Consider the following 17672-nt stretch of genomic DNA (forward strand, 5'->3'; position numbering starts at 1 on the left):
AACCAGCCTTATAAGAAATGTTAAGAAGACTTCTTTAAGTGGAAAAGAAAAGGCCATATATAGAAGAAAATTATGAAAGGAAAATTTTCACTGGTAAAAGCAAATGTATAATAAAGGTAGTAGATCAATTACTTGTAAGGCCCGTATAAAAGTTAAAAAACAAAAGTGGCTGGGGCGTCGGTTGAGCGACTGACTTTGGCTCAGGTCTTGATCTCATGGTTTGTGAGTTCGGGCCCCGCATTGGGCTCTGTGCTGACAGCTCAGAGCCTGGAGCCTGCTTCTGATTCTGTGTCTCCCTCTCTCTCTGCCCCTCCCCCACCTGCGCTTGATTTTTGGCTCAGGTCATGATCTCATAGTTTGTGAGTTCAAGCCCTGTGTCAGGCTCCACAGTGACTGTGGAAACTGCTTGGGATTCTGTCTCTCCCTCTCCCTCTGTTCCTCCCCCACTTGTGTACTCATTCTCTCTCTCAAAATAAATAAATAAGCATTAAAAAAATAATTACTTTAAATGTAAATGGACTAAATGTTCCAATCAAAAGACATAGGATGACTGGGTGAAAAAACAAGACCCATGTATATATTGCCTACAAGAGACTCCACTTTAGGCCCAAGGACACAAAGAGACTGAAAACAAAAAGATGGAAAAAATATGCCATGCAAATGGAAGTGGGAAAAAAAAGTCAAAGTAACAATATTTATATCAGACAAAATAGACTTTAAAACAAATACTCTAAGAAGAGACAAAGAAAGTCATTCTATAATGATAAAACAAACAATCCAACAAGAGGCTATAACAGTTGTAAATCTGTCTGCACCCAACATAGGCGCACCTAAATATATAAAGACAATATTAACAGACATAAAGGAAGAAATTGACAGGAATACAATAATAGGAGGGGACTTTAACACCCCACTTATGTCAGTGGATAGGTCATCCAGACAGAAATCAACAAGGAAACAGTGGCTTTGAGTGACACATGGGATCAGATGAATCTCACAGATGCATACAGAACATCCCATCCAAGAACAGCAGAATACAAATTCTTTTTGGGTGTACATGGAATCTTCCCCAGGGTAGAGTGCATGTTAGGCCACAAAACAAACATCAATAAACTTAAGGAGTTTGAAATCACATCAAGCATCTTTTCTCACCACAAGGGTACGAAACTAGAAATCAATTACAAGAATAAAACTGGAGAAAACACCAACATGTGGACACTAAACAACCAATGGGTCAAAACAAAGGACAGCAAAGAGGCAATTAAAAAATACATGGTAAGAAATCAAAATGGAAACACAATGGTTCAAAATCTTTGGGATGCAGCAAAAGCAGTTCTAAGAGGAATTTAGGGGCACCTGGGTGGCTCAGTCAGTTGAGCATCTGACTTCAGCTTAGGTCATGATCTCATGGTTTGTGGGCTCGAGTCCCACATCGGGCTCTGTGCTTACATCTAGGAGTCTGGAGCCTGTTTCAGATTCTGTGTCTCCCTCTATGCCCCTCCCCCATGTGTGTGTGTGTGTGTGTGTGTGCACGCGCGCTCTCTCAAATAAATAAACATTAAAAAAAAAAACTTAGGGGCACCTGGGTGGCACAGTGGGTTGAGCGTCTGACTTTGGTTCAGGTCATGGTCTCGTGCTAATGGGTTCAAGCCCCACATCAGGCTCTGTGCTGATAGCTGAGTGCTTGGATCCTGCTCTGGATTCTGTATCTCTTTTCTCTCTCTGCCCCTCCCCTGCTCATGCTCTGTTTCTCTCTCAAAAAATAAAACATTTAAAATTTTTTTTAAAAAAGAGGGAAGTTTATTATTGTAATAGTGATAGAGGCCTGCCTCATGAGACAAGAAAAATCTTCAACAACCTAACCTTACTCCTAAAGGAATTATAAATAGAAAAAACAAAAGCCAAATTTAGTAGAAGGGAGAAAACAAAGATCAGAGCCAAAATAAATGAAATAGATCCTTATAAAATAGAAAATATCTATGAAACTAAGAGCTGCTTCTTTGAAAAGATAAAAAAATTGATAGATCTTTAGCCAGACTCAACAAGAAAAAAAAGAGAGAGAATTCAAATGCATAAAATCAGAAATGAAAGAGAAGTTACAACAAACATTATGGAATTACAAAGGATTATAAGAGACTAGTAGAAGAATTATAGGTTAACAAATCGGATGACCTATAAGAAACGAATAAATCTCAAGAAACATACAACCAACCAGGACTGAACCAAGAAAGAAATAAAAAATCTACACAGACTGATCACTAGTAACAAAATTGAATTAGTAATCAAAGAATTCCCAACGAACAAAAGTGCACAACCTAATGGCTTTCTAGGTAAACTCTACCAAATATTTAAAGAAGAGTTAATATCCATCCTCCTCAAATGAAAAATACACAAAGATCAATGGCACAGAATAGACAGCCCAGAAATAAACCTATGCTTATATGGTCAGTTAATCTACAACAAAGGAGGCAAGACTATATAATGGGGAAAACAGTCTTTTCCATAAATGGTGCTAGGAAACTGGACAGCTGCTTGCAAAAGAATGAAACTGAACCACTTTCTTATACCATACAGAAAAATTAAGTTGAAATGGGTTAAAGACCTAAAAATGATAATAAGCTATAAAAATTCCCAAAAGGAAACATAGGCAGTAAACTCTTAGACAATGGTCTTAGCAATATTTTTATGGATCTGTCCCCTCAGACAAGGAAAACCAAAGCACAAACAATTGGAACTACATCAAACTAAAAAGCTTTTGCACAGCAAAGGAAACCGTCGACAAAATCGAAAGGCAACCTACTGAATGGGAAAAGATATTTGCAAATGATATATCTAATAAGCGGTTAATATCCAAAGTACATAAATAATTTATACAGCTCAACACCAAAATGAAACCAAAACCAACAAAATCTCAAATTACCTGATTTTTAAAATGGAGAGAGAACTTGAATAGACGTGTTCCAAAGAAGACATACAGATGGCCAACACACGCATGAAAAGGTGTTCAACGTCACTAATCATCAGAAAAATGCAAGTCAAAATGAGATCTCACTTCACACCAGTCAGAATGGTTAATGTCAAAAAAAGACAAGAAACAACAAGTGTTGGTAGGGGAGTGGATAAAAAAGGAACCTTCATGCACTGTTTGTGGGAATGTAACCTGCTACAGCCACTATGGAAAACAATACACAGGCCCCTCAAAATGAAAAACAGAAATCCCACTTCTGGGTATTTACTCAAAGAAAATGAAAACAATAATTAAAGGAGATATATACATCACTGTGTTTAATGCACCATTATTTACAGTAGCCAAGATATGGAAGCAACCCAAATGTCCATCGATAGATGAATGGATAAAGATGTGTATATGCTCAATATTACTGAATATTACTCAGCTATATAAAAAAAAAGAATGAAATCTTGCCATTCTCAACACCAGTTTGAGTTAGAGGATATTATGCTAAATGAAGTATCAGAGAAAGACAAATACCAAATGACTTCACTTGCATGTGGAATCAAACAAAACAAATGAACAAACAAAATACAAAGAGATTCATAAATACAGAGAACTATATGTGGTTGCCAGAAGGGAGGGGGTACAGGATGGGTGAAATATGTATAGGAAATTAAGAGGTACAAACTTCTAGTTACAAAATAAGTAAGTCACAGGGATGAAAAGTATAGCAAAAGAAATATAGTCAATAATATTGTAATCACTTTGCTTGGTGACAGATGTTAACTACACGTGTCACGGTGAGCATTTCGTAACATACAGAATTGTAGAATCACTATGTTGTACACCTGAAACTAATATAATATTGTATATCAACTTCAATAAAGAACATGAATTTTTTTTGAAAAATGTTATTTTTTTGAAAAACTTGTATTTATTTTGAGAGAGAGAATGAGAGCATGTGTGCACACATGGCAGGGGCAGAGAGAGAGAGAGAAAGAGAGGGAATCCCAAGCAAGCTCTACACTATCAGCACACAGCCTGATGCAGGGTTCGAACTCATGAACCATGAGATCATGATGTGAGCTGAAATCAAGAGTTGGATGCTTAACCAACTGAGCCACCCACGTGCCCCTAAAATGGCATATTTTAAATGGATGAATATAATGTGTGTCAATTCTGTTTTGAGTTTTTTCCAAAAACAATAAGATACCAAGTAATACATTTAACAAAGGAGGTAAAAGACCTGTACATAATACGTACCTGTACATAAAATGATGACACTGATGAAAGAAATTGAAGAAGACACAAATAAATGAAAAGATATTCTGTGCTCATGGCTTGAAAGAATTAATATTGTTAAATTTCCACACTATCCATAGCAATCTACAGATTCAATGCAATCCTCATCAAAATTCCAGTGGCATTTTTCACAGAAATAGAATAAACAATCCTAAAATATGTGTGAAACCACAAAATCTCCAAATAGAGCAGCCTTGAGAAAGAAGGACAAAGCAGGAGGCATTACACTCCCTGATTCAAACTATATTACAGAGCTATGGCAATCAAAACAGTATGGCACTGGCATAAAACCACATAAAGATCAGTGGAATGGAACAGAGAGCCCAGAAATAAACCCCTGTGTATATAGTCAATTAATCTATGACAAAGGAGCCAAACATAGACGACGGGGGAAAGGACAGTGTTTTCAATAAATGGTTTGGGGAAAACTGGACAGTCACATGCAAAAGAATGAAACTGGACCCCCACATCACACCATTCACAAAAATTAACTTGAAATGTATTAAAAACTTGAACATAAGGGCAAAACCCATAAAACTTCTCGAAGGCAACATAGGTGGTAAGCTTCTACATATCAGTCTTGGAAATGATGTTTTGGATTTAATAACAAAAACAAAAGTAAGTAAGTGGGACTATGTCAGACCAAAAAGGCTTCTGTACATAAGGAAATCATCAGCAAAATGAAAGGGCAACATACAAAATGGAAGAAAATATTTGCACATCATATATCTGGTTCATATCCAAAATAGATAAAGAACTTATACAAGTCAATAGCAAATAACAACAACAACAACAACAACAACAACAACAAACAACCCAATTAAAAAATGGGCAGAGGAAATGAACAGTTTCTCCAAAGAAGATATGCAAATAGCCAACAGGTACAAGAAAAGATGCTTAATGTCACTCATCATCAGGAAATGCAAATCAAAACCACGGCGAGACATCTCCTCACACCAGGTAGAATGGCTATTATCAAGAAGACTAATTCTGGTAATCAGTTCACAATATGTACAAATATCATATGTTGTTCACCTGAACCTAATATAATGTTATATATCAATTACATCTCAATTTTTGAAAAGATAGTTTTAAAAGACTGCAGGAATTGTGCTGTAAAGAATTCACGTGGGGATGAGGACCACCATCGAGCTTTTTTGACCACCTGTTACGAGATCGCAGAATTACTGTTTCACACACCGTAGTGTAGGACAATGCTTCGTATATTTGATGATAGGATGGTGGGTAGGAAGAAATTAGAAATGTAATTCTAACTCCAAAACTAGTTACTTTACTAAGCCTAGTAGGTGCTCCTTAGGTTTAGCTAATCGCTCTTAAGGTATAGAGTAGATACCCTTTGTAAGAACACATTTCTCTGGGAAAAGTATAATTACGACAATTTCAGAAACCACTGGCCAAATTCTACATCTTAGGCCTGAAGCTCCCCTAAACGTTGTAGTGTAATAATTTGTATTCCTTTCTTATGAGAAATGAACAGTATGAGAAAATCGGTTCCTGTCTATTGTCCACATATAAATCATACTATGTTGGTATGTGCATCTTTCCCAGACGTAAAAATTATATAAATTATACAAAGGTACCTACTGCAATGGAGGGATCATGTAAAGCTTACTATTTTTTTGTTTGTTTGTTTGAGAGAGAGAGAGTGCACATCCATGTGTGCATTAGCAGGGTAGGGGCAGAGGAAGAGAGAGAATCCCAAACAGGCCCCACACTCAGCACGGAGCCGGACACGGGGTTTGATCCCATGACTTGGGATCATAACCCCAGCTGACAACAAGAGTCGGATGCTCAACCAACTGAGCCTCCCAGGCACTCCAAGCTTACTTATTATTTTATTGATATTAGAGATCAGAGAAGAATGTGCTTTTTGAAACAGCCTCAAATAAGAGAATATTGCTGGCTGTGGTCATGGCCCAGATAACGAAGGAGCCAGACCACATCTTCTCTTTCAAGCAGTTGTGGGCACAGGCATCTGTGTCTCCCACTTAAAAAAGGGAGTGTGTGCCCATATGTATGTATGGCACGTATGTATGTGTGTTGTAGAAATGCTCCAGAACCACTGGGTCTTGTGGCCACACACACACACACACACACACACACACACACACACACAAAAGAGCTCAGCAGCAGAGGACTAAAATCAGTGCAGGGATTTTGTGATGTTACTGTTTGGAGTCAAGAACAAAGAGAAAGTAGGAGACACTTTGACTAGTCTCTGACACCTTGAAATTTTTGTCTGATTGCTGAATTTTAATGACCTAGCAAGGCTAGGTTTTGGCAAGGCTGTGAGAAGCACAGATTTGCTATTGACGGACACCAGCTAGTTGAAGATTCACGATCATCAGTGTTTTCCAAATGGCCAAATCTCATTTTTGGTTTCCAGCTTTATTTTATTGGTTCTAAGAGAGCATCAGAATTTTATTTCAAGTAGGTCATAGGGTACTAATTAAGCAAGTCATCAAAACCAGAATATTTATGTTTTGAGAGTATTGTGAAAAGCCCGAGCTGAACACTGTGCCTGTGATCTTCTTTGCAGAAAGATGTTTTCCATGATCTTGGCAGGGGAATTCTGGACAGCGCTTGGCAAGGCTATAATGCCACCCTCCTAGCCTATGGCCAAACTGGCTCTGGAAAGAGCTATTCCATGGTTGGGCTTGGCGCAAACAAGGGTATCATTCCAAATGTATGTGAAGAGCTCTTTCAAGCAATTGAGGAGCGGGAGAGAAATCAGGAATACCAGGTGTGTACTCTCCTAAAATCCCTTCTTGGAGGGATTTCTTCTCTCATTTTGGAAATCCCTGGCCCCGAATTATCAGCATCTCTATTGGGGGATAATGTTAATTTTCCATAGCAAAATGTTTTCAGGATCACAAAATCAAGTTGCAGATAACGAGAATGTAGAATTTTTCTGGTCCTGAGGCAAACCCAAGGAAATATTTTTTTAAGGCATTTTGAATATCCTAGAAGCAGCTGTCTTAAAAGCTAACACTCCAAGGGATCGATCATTGTTGGGGTTGCTCGACAAGACCGCCACTGACTCTCCTACAGTCACCTTTACTCCCCTCTTCTGCTAAGACTGTGGCTGTGTCTTCATCTTCATTTATGTATTTTTATTTCTTTACAAAAATTTTTTTTAACGTTTATTCATTTTTTGAGAGACAGAAAGAGACAGAGCATGAGCAGGGGAGGGGCAGAGAGAGGGGGAGACACAGAATCTGAAGCAGGCTCCAGGCTCCGAGCTGTCAGCACAGAGCCCGACGTGGGACTCAAACTCCTGAACCATGAGATCATGACCTGAGCTGAAGTCAGACGCCCAACCGACTGAGCCACCCACGTGCCCCTATGGATTTTTATTTCTAAATAAGGACTTTTATTTTCTTTCTCAGTTTCCCCAGCAGAGTTTCTTACTTGCCCCAACATAGAAGGCCCACACTAAATTTTAAATTCACTGAAGGTGGGCAACATCACCACAATGGACAGCAACCATTAACAAATGTCTTTAAAACATGACGGTAAATTATCTACAAATACCTGTAAGCAGAGCTTGTGTTTGTTTCCTCTAAGTGACAGGTGAAATTTATGTCATGAAAATTCGACAATGCATCACCTTTTTTTAATCTCAATTTTCCTCCTGATTTAAAAAGCAATGTGCTCAAGGCAGAGAACAGAAACTGCTCACAATCTCATCACTTAAATACTGTCAACATTATAGTATATTAGTAATTTTGTAATTAATTTTTTTTTCAAAGTAATACAAGCATAGTTTAAGAACCCAAATTACCTAAGGGAAAGGAAGGCCTATGTCCACATAAAAAACATATACATGAATGTTGCACAGCGACGTATTTGTGAAGGTCAAAAAGTGGAAACAAGCCAAGTGGCCATCAAGTGATGAATGGATGAATGGAAGGCGGTATGGCCACACAATGGAATATACTCAGCAGTAAGAGGAACTGTAGCATCTGGCACCTGCTACAACATGGATGAAACTTGGGGCACCTGGGTGGTTCTGTTGGTTGAACGACTGACTCTTGATCAGTTCAGGTCATGATCCCAGGGTTGTGGGATTGAGCCCCTCATCAGGCTCTGCACAGGGCATGGAGCCTGCTTGGGATTCTCTCTCTCTCTCTCTCTCTCTCTCTCTCTCTCTCTCTCTCTCTCTCTCCCTCTCTCTGCCCTGCCCCCACTCACATGTGCTCACTCTCTAAAATAAAGTAAAACAAACAAAGCAATATTTAAAAATGGATGAACCTTGAAAACATTATGCTGAGTGAAAAAAAGCCACACAGGAAAGATACCATACCGTTTGATTCTCTTCACATAAAATGGCCAGAATAGGAAAAGTCTATATAGACAAAAAGTGGGTTGGTGGTTGCCTAGGGTTGGGGCGGAGCACAGAGGAACAGAGAAGGTCGAGTGGAGAGTGACTGCTAATGGGGTTCTTTTTGGAGGGGACAAAACATTCTTAACTTAGGTTGTGGGGGTAGCTACACAGCTCTGTGAATATACTCAAGACCATTGGGTTGTACACTTTTTTTTAAAAATGTTTATTTTTGAGAGAGAGAGGAAGAGAGAGAATCCCAAGCAGGCTCCATGCTCAGTGCAGAGCCCAATGTGGGGCTTGATCTCACGAACTGTGAGATCACGATCTCAGCCAAAACCAAGAGTTGGATGCTCAACTGACCGACTGAGCCACCCAGGCGCCCCAGATCATACATGTGAAATGGAAGGATGGTACAGAATTGCACTGACAGCCTTGTTGGAAGCCACCAGTGTCTTGCTGTCCTTCCTCCCCTCCTTGCCCATCGTGGCCCAAAGGTTACCATCTTCCAAGCTTCGCCATTTGCCCTGGTATCCATCTGCATGTTTTCAAACAATGCTGGTTTTTCTCCTCTTAGTAAAAATGTCTGAAATTGCTGTTGACCTTCTTGCCACAGTAAAAGAATTTATCCCCATCACACCCACACCATACACCACGATGCTTTCTTGCCCACATAACCCCTGCGTTATCGTAAAATTTGGTTAAATCAGTGGTGTTTAGCATTTTAGCTCTGCAACTATTAGTCACTGCTGAACCAAGGAATACATAAACACCTTTCTACACTGTTTTTCTTCAAGTATTTTTTAATTTTTTAATTTTAAAATTTGTGGGGCTTGTTTTTCTTTGAATTTTTAATTGCCTTGTAGGTGTGTATGTGTATGGTATTCTATAAATCCCTCTGCGGGTTTTTTCTCAATGCACTGTCACCTACCTATTAATCCTATTTCCAATACATTCAAGACTTATCAGCTCCATTAGTCAGGGGTGGAGGTCTCCTTCAGCAAGAGTCTTCCATTTTCCTGCTGTGATTTGGAGCAGTATTTCTCCAAGGCCACTGCAAAGTGTCATTTTAGAACTCTATTGCTACATCCTTCTCTGCTGCCTCCTCAGACTACTAAATGCAACATGTTTCTGTTTCTTAGTTTACACTCTCCTTTTGCTGCAATTTCCTCAGGATAGGTGGATCGGGTATACTTTGCATCTTTGCATCACTGAAAATACCTTTTCCTCCTCCCACATTGATCGAAGTGTATCCAGAACAGAATTCCAGATTTCTGAGAATAATTGGCAACATTATTCATTTTCTTTTGATTTCCAACTTTGCAGCTGAGAAGTCTGGTACCAGTCTGGTTCCCAATTCTTTCTATGTGAACTTTTTTTTTTTTTTTTTTTTTTTTTTTACTTTTAGCTTCTCTCTCAGCTTTTAGGATCTTATTTTCACCCCTGATGGTCTGGTGTGTCTTAGTGTAAGCATTTTTCATTCATCGTGCTGGACACTTGGGGGAACCTTTTCAATCTGGCAATCTTTGTCTTCAGTTCTGAGTAGCTTTTCTTATGTTATTTCTTTTATAATTGTTCTCCCTTCTAGAACTCCTCTTAATTGGATTTTGGACCTCTTGTGCTAATGTTCTAATTGTATAATGTTTTACTTCTTGCTTTCCACTTCTTGGTCTTTTTTCCCCCTTCATTCTAGAAGATTTCCTCAACTATATCTTATAACTCTTCCACTATACTGTCACTTTGGCTATCTTTCCTCAAGTTTAATGTACAAACATTCTTACTCTCTTTTTCCTTTGTAATAGCATCCTGTTTTTTCATGGATAGAATTCTTTCTCTCTCTGATGCTAGGAATTATAGGACTTTTTTAAAATATATTTTTTAATGTTTATTTATTTTTGAGAAAGAGGGAGACACAGTGTGAGCAGGGGAGGGGTAGAGAGAAAGGGAGACACAGAATCCAAAGCAGACTCCAGGTTCTGAGTTGTCAGCACAGAGGCCAACATAGGACTCAAATTCACGAACCATGAGATCATGACCTGAGCCAAAGTTGGACACTTAACCGACTGAACCACCCAGGTGCCCCTATAGGACTTTTAAAAGTGTTCTCTTCTACTCCGTGCATTGTCTGCTTTCTTGGAGTTCCTTTTTTCTACAGTTTGTTTGCTCTCTCATATTGGAGGCTTTCCTGGTCTGCTAATCCTAGGCCATTTGTTTAAAACATGTGACACTCAAGTTAGTTGGAAGCTCTGGGGACAGGAGACATGACTGGCAAGACCCACGATGGGGTAATGAAATGCACAAGCCAGCCTTCCCCTTGGTAGAGGGGTGGTGGCAAATGTCAGTATCTTGGGGTCTTTTCTTTATGCTAGAGCCATTCAGAGCCCTCCAGTCTCCCGCTTAAGGGGTGCTGGCTTGTCCAGCAATATTCCAAAAGCACAGTAGGGTAAAAACCACCCTTTTTCTGTACATATGTTCAGAGTGGGGGTGAGCAATAAAGAATAACCTTTTTCTAGCACACCTGGGTGGCTCAGTCGGTTAAGCATCTGACTTTGGCTCAGGTCATGGTCTCACAGTTCGTGGGTTCAAGCCCCACGTCAGGCTCTGTGCTGCTTCAGATTCTGTGTCTCCCTCTCTCTCTGCCCTTCCCCCACCTGTGCTCTCTCTCACAAAGAAAAACATTAAAATTTTTTTAAAATAATCTTTTTCTGTTTCCAATTGAGATTGAAAGACACACAAACACACACACACACACACACACACACACACACACACAGAGGTGTATATCTGTTTTTCATTTATATTAATAACTTCCTCCAGATCATTAAAATTATGCAAGAATCTCTTACGACATGTGAAATAGAGCACTGGTATATTTAATAGCCTTTCCCTTTGTGGGAAATTTTTGTTGTTCCTACATTACTTTTTTTTTTCCCCAAAGATGACTTTCCAAAGAATATTTACTTTATGTTCTTTTCTGTACAGGTTACATTCAGTATGCTGGAAATTTACAACGAGCAGGTAACAGCGATTCTATTCTCTGACACACAAATCTGGGTGACTCTGCAGCTTAATCAATATCAGCTTAATCAATATTAATAATATCAATATCAATCAATATCCCCCGCACTACAGATACAGTCAGAACTCTGTGGCCTGGCATTGGCTAGTCAGCTTTGACCCACCTCTCCGGCTCTACGTCTTGTCCCGTTATCTCCACACACCCTATGCTTCAGCCGCATAGACTTCTCCTTCCTTTTCAGAACACGTCATTCCGTCCTGCATCTCCTGTTCTCTCCCTGGAACGGCCCCCTGCTTTCTCCGCCCTTGAAGAAAGCACTGCCTTTGGAGGTACAGCTCCGGGCTCAGGGCTCCCACACATCCTGCAGCAGTTGACCTCAGTCAGCATGTGGGGTAGAGGAGGTGGCAGCAAATTTATTTTCAAAGGGCCAGTCTCTGCTGCAACTACTCACTTCTGCCCTCGTAGAGCAAACAGTATATGCGTGAACAGGCACAGCTGTGTACCCATAAAATTTGATTCCTGGACACTGAAACTTAAATTTCACATAAATCTTGATGTGGGGCCGTGAGCCAACAGTCAAGAAAGAATTCTTGAGATATTTTCGGTGCAAAAAGGTGCTTTTATTATAGCACGGGGACAGTACCCATGGGCAGAAGGGGCTGCATTGGGATCATGAGGAGTGACTGATGATATATTTTTTAGTTAGCGGGAGTTAGCGATAGCGGAGGTCTCTAAGGAATTTGTGCACGTTAGAAGCCCCCTGGGGGGGCAACCTATTGTTCAGATAAGGCCGCTTTTAGTCTTTGATGAAATATCAACATTAAGGCGGCCGTGAATTCCTTGAGGAAGGTCATGCTCTGCACATCTCAGGGATTTATCAGTGGGCTGTGGGGTGTAAGGAGACTTAATTTTAGCTACATTTCTCTTGCATTTGTTCTTCTCATCAATTTTCACATACCACAAAATACCTTTTGATTTTTTTTTCAATCATTTAAAAATGTGGAAAACGGTCTTATGTCAAGGATCATACAAAAACACGTGGTAGGCTAAATTTAGCCCCCAGGCCATGGTTCGCCTGTCCCTAAAGGAAGGGCATGGTCTCAGACCCCAGCTCTCTCATGGACTAGCCATGTGACTTTGGAAAATCACTTTAACTCAGAACTCAGTCTTCTCACTTATAAAGTAGAGAATTTCTAATAAGACAGTACCCATTGAGATGTACTGTGGTCTCACTGCCCTTTCCCCATGAACTGGTCATATTATACTGTGAACTTTAATTAAATATTTGTATCTCCCAAACAGACCATTTCTTTGTGAACACCCTTCTACAGGAAATACCGTCTCAATAGCCAATACACTTTTAGGCCTAAAAGGGGTGCTCCTGAATATTTACAGATGGTCCCCTCTGGTAACTATCAGTTTATTCTCTGTAGTTAAGAGTCTGTTTCTTGGTTTATCTCTTTTTTTTTTCCCCTTGGCTCATTTGTTTTGTCTCTTAAGTTCCACATATGAGTGAAATCATAAGGTGTTTGTACTTCTCTGAATGACTTATTGCACTTAGCAGAATACACTCTAGCTCTATCCATGGTGTCATAAATGGCAAGGTTTCCATTCTTTTTTTATGGCTGAGTAATATTCCAGTGTGTGTGTGTGTGTGTGTGTGTGTGTGTGTGTGTGTGTGTATACATCTTTTTTATCTTTTTATCAGTCAATGGGCACTTAGGCTGCTTCCATAATTTGGCTATTGCAAATAATGCTGCTATAAATATTGGGTGCATGTATCCCTTTGAATTAGTATTTTTGTATTTTTTTTTTAGTAGGCTTCATGCTCCGCATGGAGCCCAGTGTGGGCCTCAAACTCACGACTGTGAGATCATGATCTGAGCTGAGATCAAGAGTCAGATGCTTAACCGACTGAGCCACCCAGGCAGGCCAGTATTTTTGTATTCGTTGGGTAAATACTTAGTAGTGCAATTACTGGGTCATAGGGTAGTTATGTTTTTAACTTTTTGAGGAGCCTCCATACTTTTCCACAGTGGCTGCACCACTTTGCATTCCCATCAATAGTGCAAGAGGGTTTCCTTTTCTCCACATCCTTACCAACACCTGTCGTTCCTTGTGTTGTTAATTTTAGCCATCCTGACAGGTGTGAGGTGGCATCTCATTGCGGTTTTGCTTTGCATTTCCCCGATGATGAATGATGTTGAGCATCTTTTCAAGTGTCTGTTGGCCGTCTGTATGTCTTCTTTGGAGAAATGTCTGTTCATGTCTTCAGTCCTTTTTAAAATGGATTATTTGGTTTTTGGGTGTTGAGTTTGATAAGTTCTTTATAGATTTTGGATACTATCCTTTTGATGTGTCGTTTGCAAATATCTTTTCCCATTCCATGGGTTGCTTTTTAATTTTGTTTATTGTTTCCTTTGCTGTGCAGAAAACTTTTACTTTGGTAAAGTCCCAATAATTTATTTTTGCTTTTGTTTCTCTTGCCTCAGGAGACATATTTAGAAAGAAGTTGCTAGGGCTGATGCCAAAGAGGTTATTGCCTGCGTTCTCCTGTAGGATTTTGATGGTTTCCTGTCTCACGTTTAGGTCTTTACCCATTTTGAATCTATTTCTGTGCATGGTGTAAGAAAGTGGTCCAGTGTCATTTTTTTTTTAATTTTTTTTTAACGTTTATTTATTTTTGAAAGAGAGAGAGACACAGCATGAACGGGGGAGGGGCAGAGAGAGAGGGAGACACAGAATCAGAAGCAAGCTCCAGGCTCTGAGCCATCAGCCCAGAGCCCGACGCGGGGCTCGAACTCACAGACTGCGAGATCGTGACCTGAGCTGAAGTCGGACGCTTAACCGACTGAGCCACCCAGGCGCCCCTCATTCTTTTGCATGTTGCTGTCCAGTTTTCCCAACACGATTTGTTGAAGAGACTGTCTTTTTCCCATGGGATATCTTTTCTGCTTTGCCAAAGATTGACTGACCATATAGTTGTGGATTCCAAATGGGTTCTCATGTCAAGGTCACTGGTGAAGTTTCTATTTCTTTCAAGTTGCTAAGACTTGGAAGATAGTATGGCTCCTTTACCTTACACCAATAACTTTAGGAAGACAATTTAATTTCCTTTATTACCAACTTCTGGTGGGCATCTCATTGTGGTCTCCCTACTGATATCTGTTTATGATGATACGCTGTCTAGAATTCTGTCTTCTTGTCTCTAAAATGAGAACACAGGACATCTTAGGAACATTTCCGTTTCTCATATTCCATGAGCCTCTGGTATTTTTCCTCTAGGTACTTAAAGTGAAGTTTATTAGGTACCTGTGATGTTTCAGACATCATACCAGACTCTGAGGACGAGTGAGTCCCGGGACTTAACTCCCGCCATGGAGGAGTCTGGTGGGAGCTTAAAACACCTCTCCAGACAGTGATGCCTTACATGTGCGGCATGAAAAGTAAAGCGCAAGGGGCAGAGAGGAGGGAATGTGTGACTGCCTGGCATGTTTGGCAACATCGGTCAACGCTGGACTCAGACTGGGCCTCGAGAGACGTGTATGAGCTTGGCGAGGCTGCGGGAAGCCTCGGGGCACAGATAGGGGCACTTTGGGCCACGATTAGTTTTCACCAGTCGAAAAATACCGGAAAGCGCATGGCACTGAAGGGAGCAGTGAGTAAGTACTCTGGGTAGCCGGAGTTGGATGCACGGTGGGGACGTCAGGAGATGAAGCCAAAGATAGGCCCTGCCTGAGAGCGAGGGGCCTTTGTCCTGCAGGCAGTGGAGAAGCCCAGTGGAGGATCTTACAGGGAAATCGGATAATCGGACTGGGATTCTGGGAGCGTTCTCTAGCAGCAGAGGCAAGTTGGATTTGAAGGCGTGCCAAATAGAGGCAGCGTTAGGGGAGTCCCGGGAAAGCCCAGGTGAGTGAAGAAGGTCTTATGAGAGTCACCCAATTCTGATCTCCAGAAACTCCCTGGAGGGCGCTGGCACCAGGATCTGCCCCTGTCTCTGGCACCTTATGTCCACTGTCTTAGTTTGGCTTGCCTGAGCTTCCCTCTGCGATCTTGCCTTGGTTCTAGGACGCAGAGCTGTGGAGCAACAGACCTGGGGGAGATCTCAGAGATCGTTTAATCCGCCCCCTCCTATTATGAACCCTAGGAAAATAAGAGATTTTCCAAAGCACTCCCAGGCCGGAAGCAAAACAAGGACTGAGAACCCAGGTCTTCAGGCTCCCAGCCCAGACGTCTCGGTACCATAAGACACCGAACCACCCCTCTGGGGGCCTCTGCCTCTACCAGACTCCCACAGCAGGACCTACTTGGCCTTGTCCGAAGTGGCTTTTCTTGGGTGAGAGGCAACAGGGGCTTGCACCCGAGGCCGTGGTCTAGGTGTGACAGCTCACGAATCTCCGACAAGAAGATTCAAAGAATCACCCTCATTCTCTTGTTAGACTTGACTGGCGCAAGTACCGTCGGGATTGAATCAGTTTCTCTTGAAAGTAGGGTTCGGGGTGGTGGCATTTGGGGACGATGATCCCCCCCCCCCCCAGGTGCATCAGGCCTTCTGGTGACCTTGGGTACTCAGCACGCTAGTCTCTGCTATTTATTTTTATTTTTAGTTGTCACTGTTTTCAGTAAAATGTCATCACTTTGTAATAGAGACTCTGTGGTAATTCAGACCGGGGCTAGGATGGTGTGTTTCTATGTTATCCCCAAAGGAGTTGCTAATCAAATAAAACGGTTAACAAGGCTCCTGGGAGAACGTTCATGGCAATAAGAGAATAAGGGTTTCAAGCATAAATGTTTTAGAAGCACCTGTTGAAAGCCAGACGCCCGTGCACACCCACTCCAATATTTCGTCATGCTGTAGAAGTGGTTCCAGACGCTTCTAATGCACAACATACAGTGTGTTAAACATTATTCGTTAGCCTCGCTCTGATTACACCGTCCCGTGAAAAAGCATTCACGGAGTGCCTCTCCTATGTCAGGAACTATGTCAGGATCTACTGGTTCCACAGGAAGGGAGTTCACAGGCCGGATGGGCTGCCTGAGGTACTAGAAAATACTGGAACTGAGTTTCAGAAAACTAGGCTTACGCCAGCAGTTACAACAGATTTCCCTCGTGTTGGCTGTTCCCCTATTGCTTACTTACCTAAATTATGAGAGTGTCCAGTACCTACCGAAATTTAGCATCTATTCGTTCAATAAATATTTATTTATTTTTAATGTTTATTTATTTTTGAGAGAGAGAGAGAGAGAGAGAGAGAGCGAGCGCACGAGCAGGAGAGGGGCAGAGAGAGAGGGAGACACAGACTCCAAAGCGGGCTCCGGGCTGTCCGCCCAGAGCCCCCTACACGGGGCTCGAACTCACGAACCGTGAGATCATGTCCTGAGCTGAAGTCGGACGCTTCACCAACGGAGCCACCCAGGGGCCCTGATAAGTTTTTTTTTAATTTAATATAGCCTAGGCAGAGGCGTAAGAGCGACGTAAATGGAAATCCCTGGCTTCCTGAAGTTTATACTCTTTTTTTCTGCAGATACGAGACCTGCTGTCTAGAACCAAGCAACCCGGAGGACTAAAAGTAAGGGAGGATCAACACCTGGGCTTTTATGTGGACGGCCTGAAGTCAGTGCCCTGTGGGAACTACGCGCAGATTGAAAGGCTGATGGAGCAAGGGACGAAAATAAGGACCACGGCCTCGACCAACATGAACGCCAGCAGCAGCCGGTCTCATATGGTTATCACCATTCAGTTCAGGCAGGTGAGATGTGCGGGAAGGCAGCCGTCCCGCTTCCCCACCAGGCGTGGGGTCTGCGGGGAGGGTTCCCGAGGGCACGAGGAGCTGGTGGGCGTTCCGGAATCCTTTCAGATTTGACCTGTGGATTACGGTGGCTGCTTCCAACCAGGGGCTCCGGGGTCAGGAACAGGAGGAAGGGAGGCACCTTGCCTCTCTCCACCCTGGCTCCCCAGTACGATGGTGACCAGCTTTCAGATCCCTGAGCCTGGAGGACACCAGATACTCAACTACCTTTCCGATTCATGCAAGTTGCAAGATAAAGCCTTC

The 17672-nt window shown here is 41.6% G+C and overlaps 1 protein-coding gene across 1 annotated transcript in view; it reads left to right on the plus strand.

The window, feature by feature from the left end:
• LOC132686905 (kinesin-like protein KIF28P) overlaps positions 1-17672 on the plus strand; it is an 81546-nt gene that overhangs the window by 10599 nt on the left and 53275 nt on the right. The window contains exons 3-5 of the mRNA XM_078440532.2: positions 6816-7019; positions 11583-11618; positions 17145-17369. Of these exons, the coding sequence (XP_078296658.2) occupies positions 6816-7019; positions 11583-11618; positions 17145-17369 (465 nt within the window). The remainder of the gene's footprint in view (positions 1-6815; positions 7020-11582; positions 11619-17144; positions 17370-17672) is intronic.

Source organism: Panthera onca, chromosome F1 (assembly GCF_046562875.1).
Source record: "Panthera onca isolate mPanOnc1 chromosome F1, mPanOnc1 haplotype 2, whole genome shotgun sequence".
In the NCBI taxonomy this organism is placed as follows: Eukaryota; Metazoa; Chordata; class Mammalia; order Carnivora; family Felidae; genus Panthera; species Panthera onca.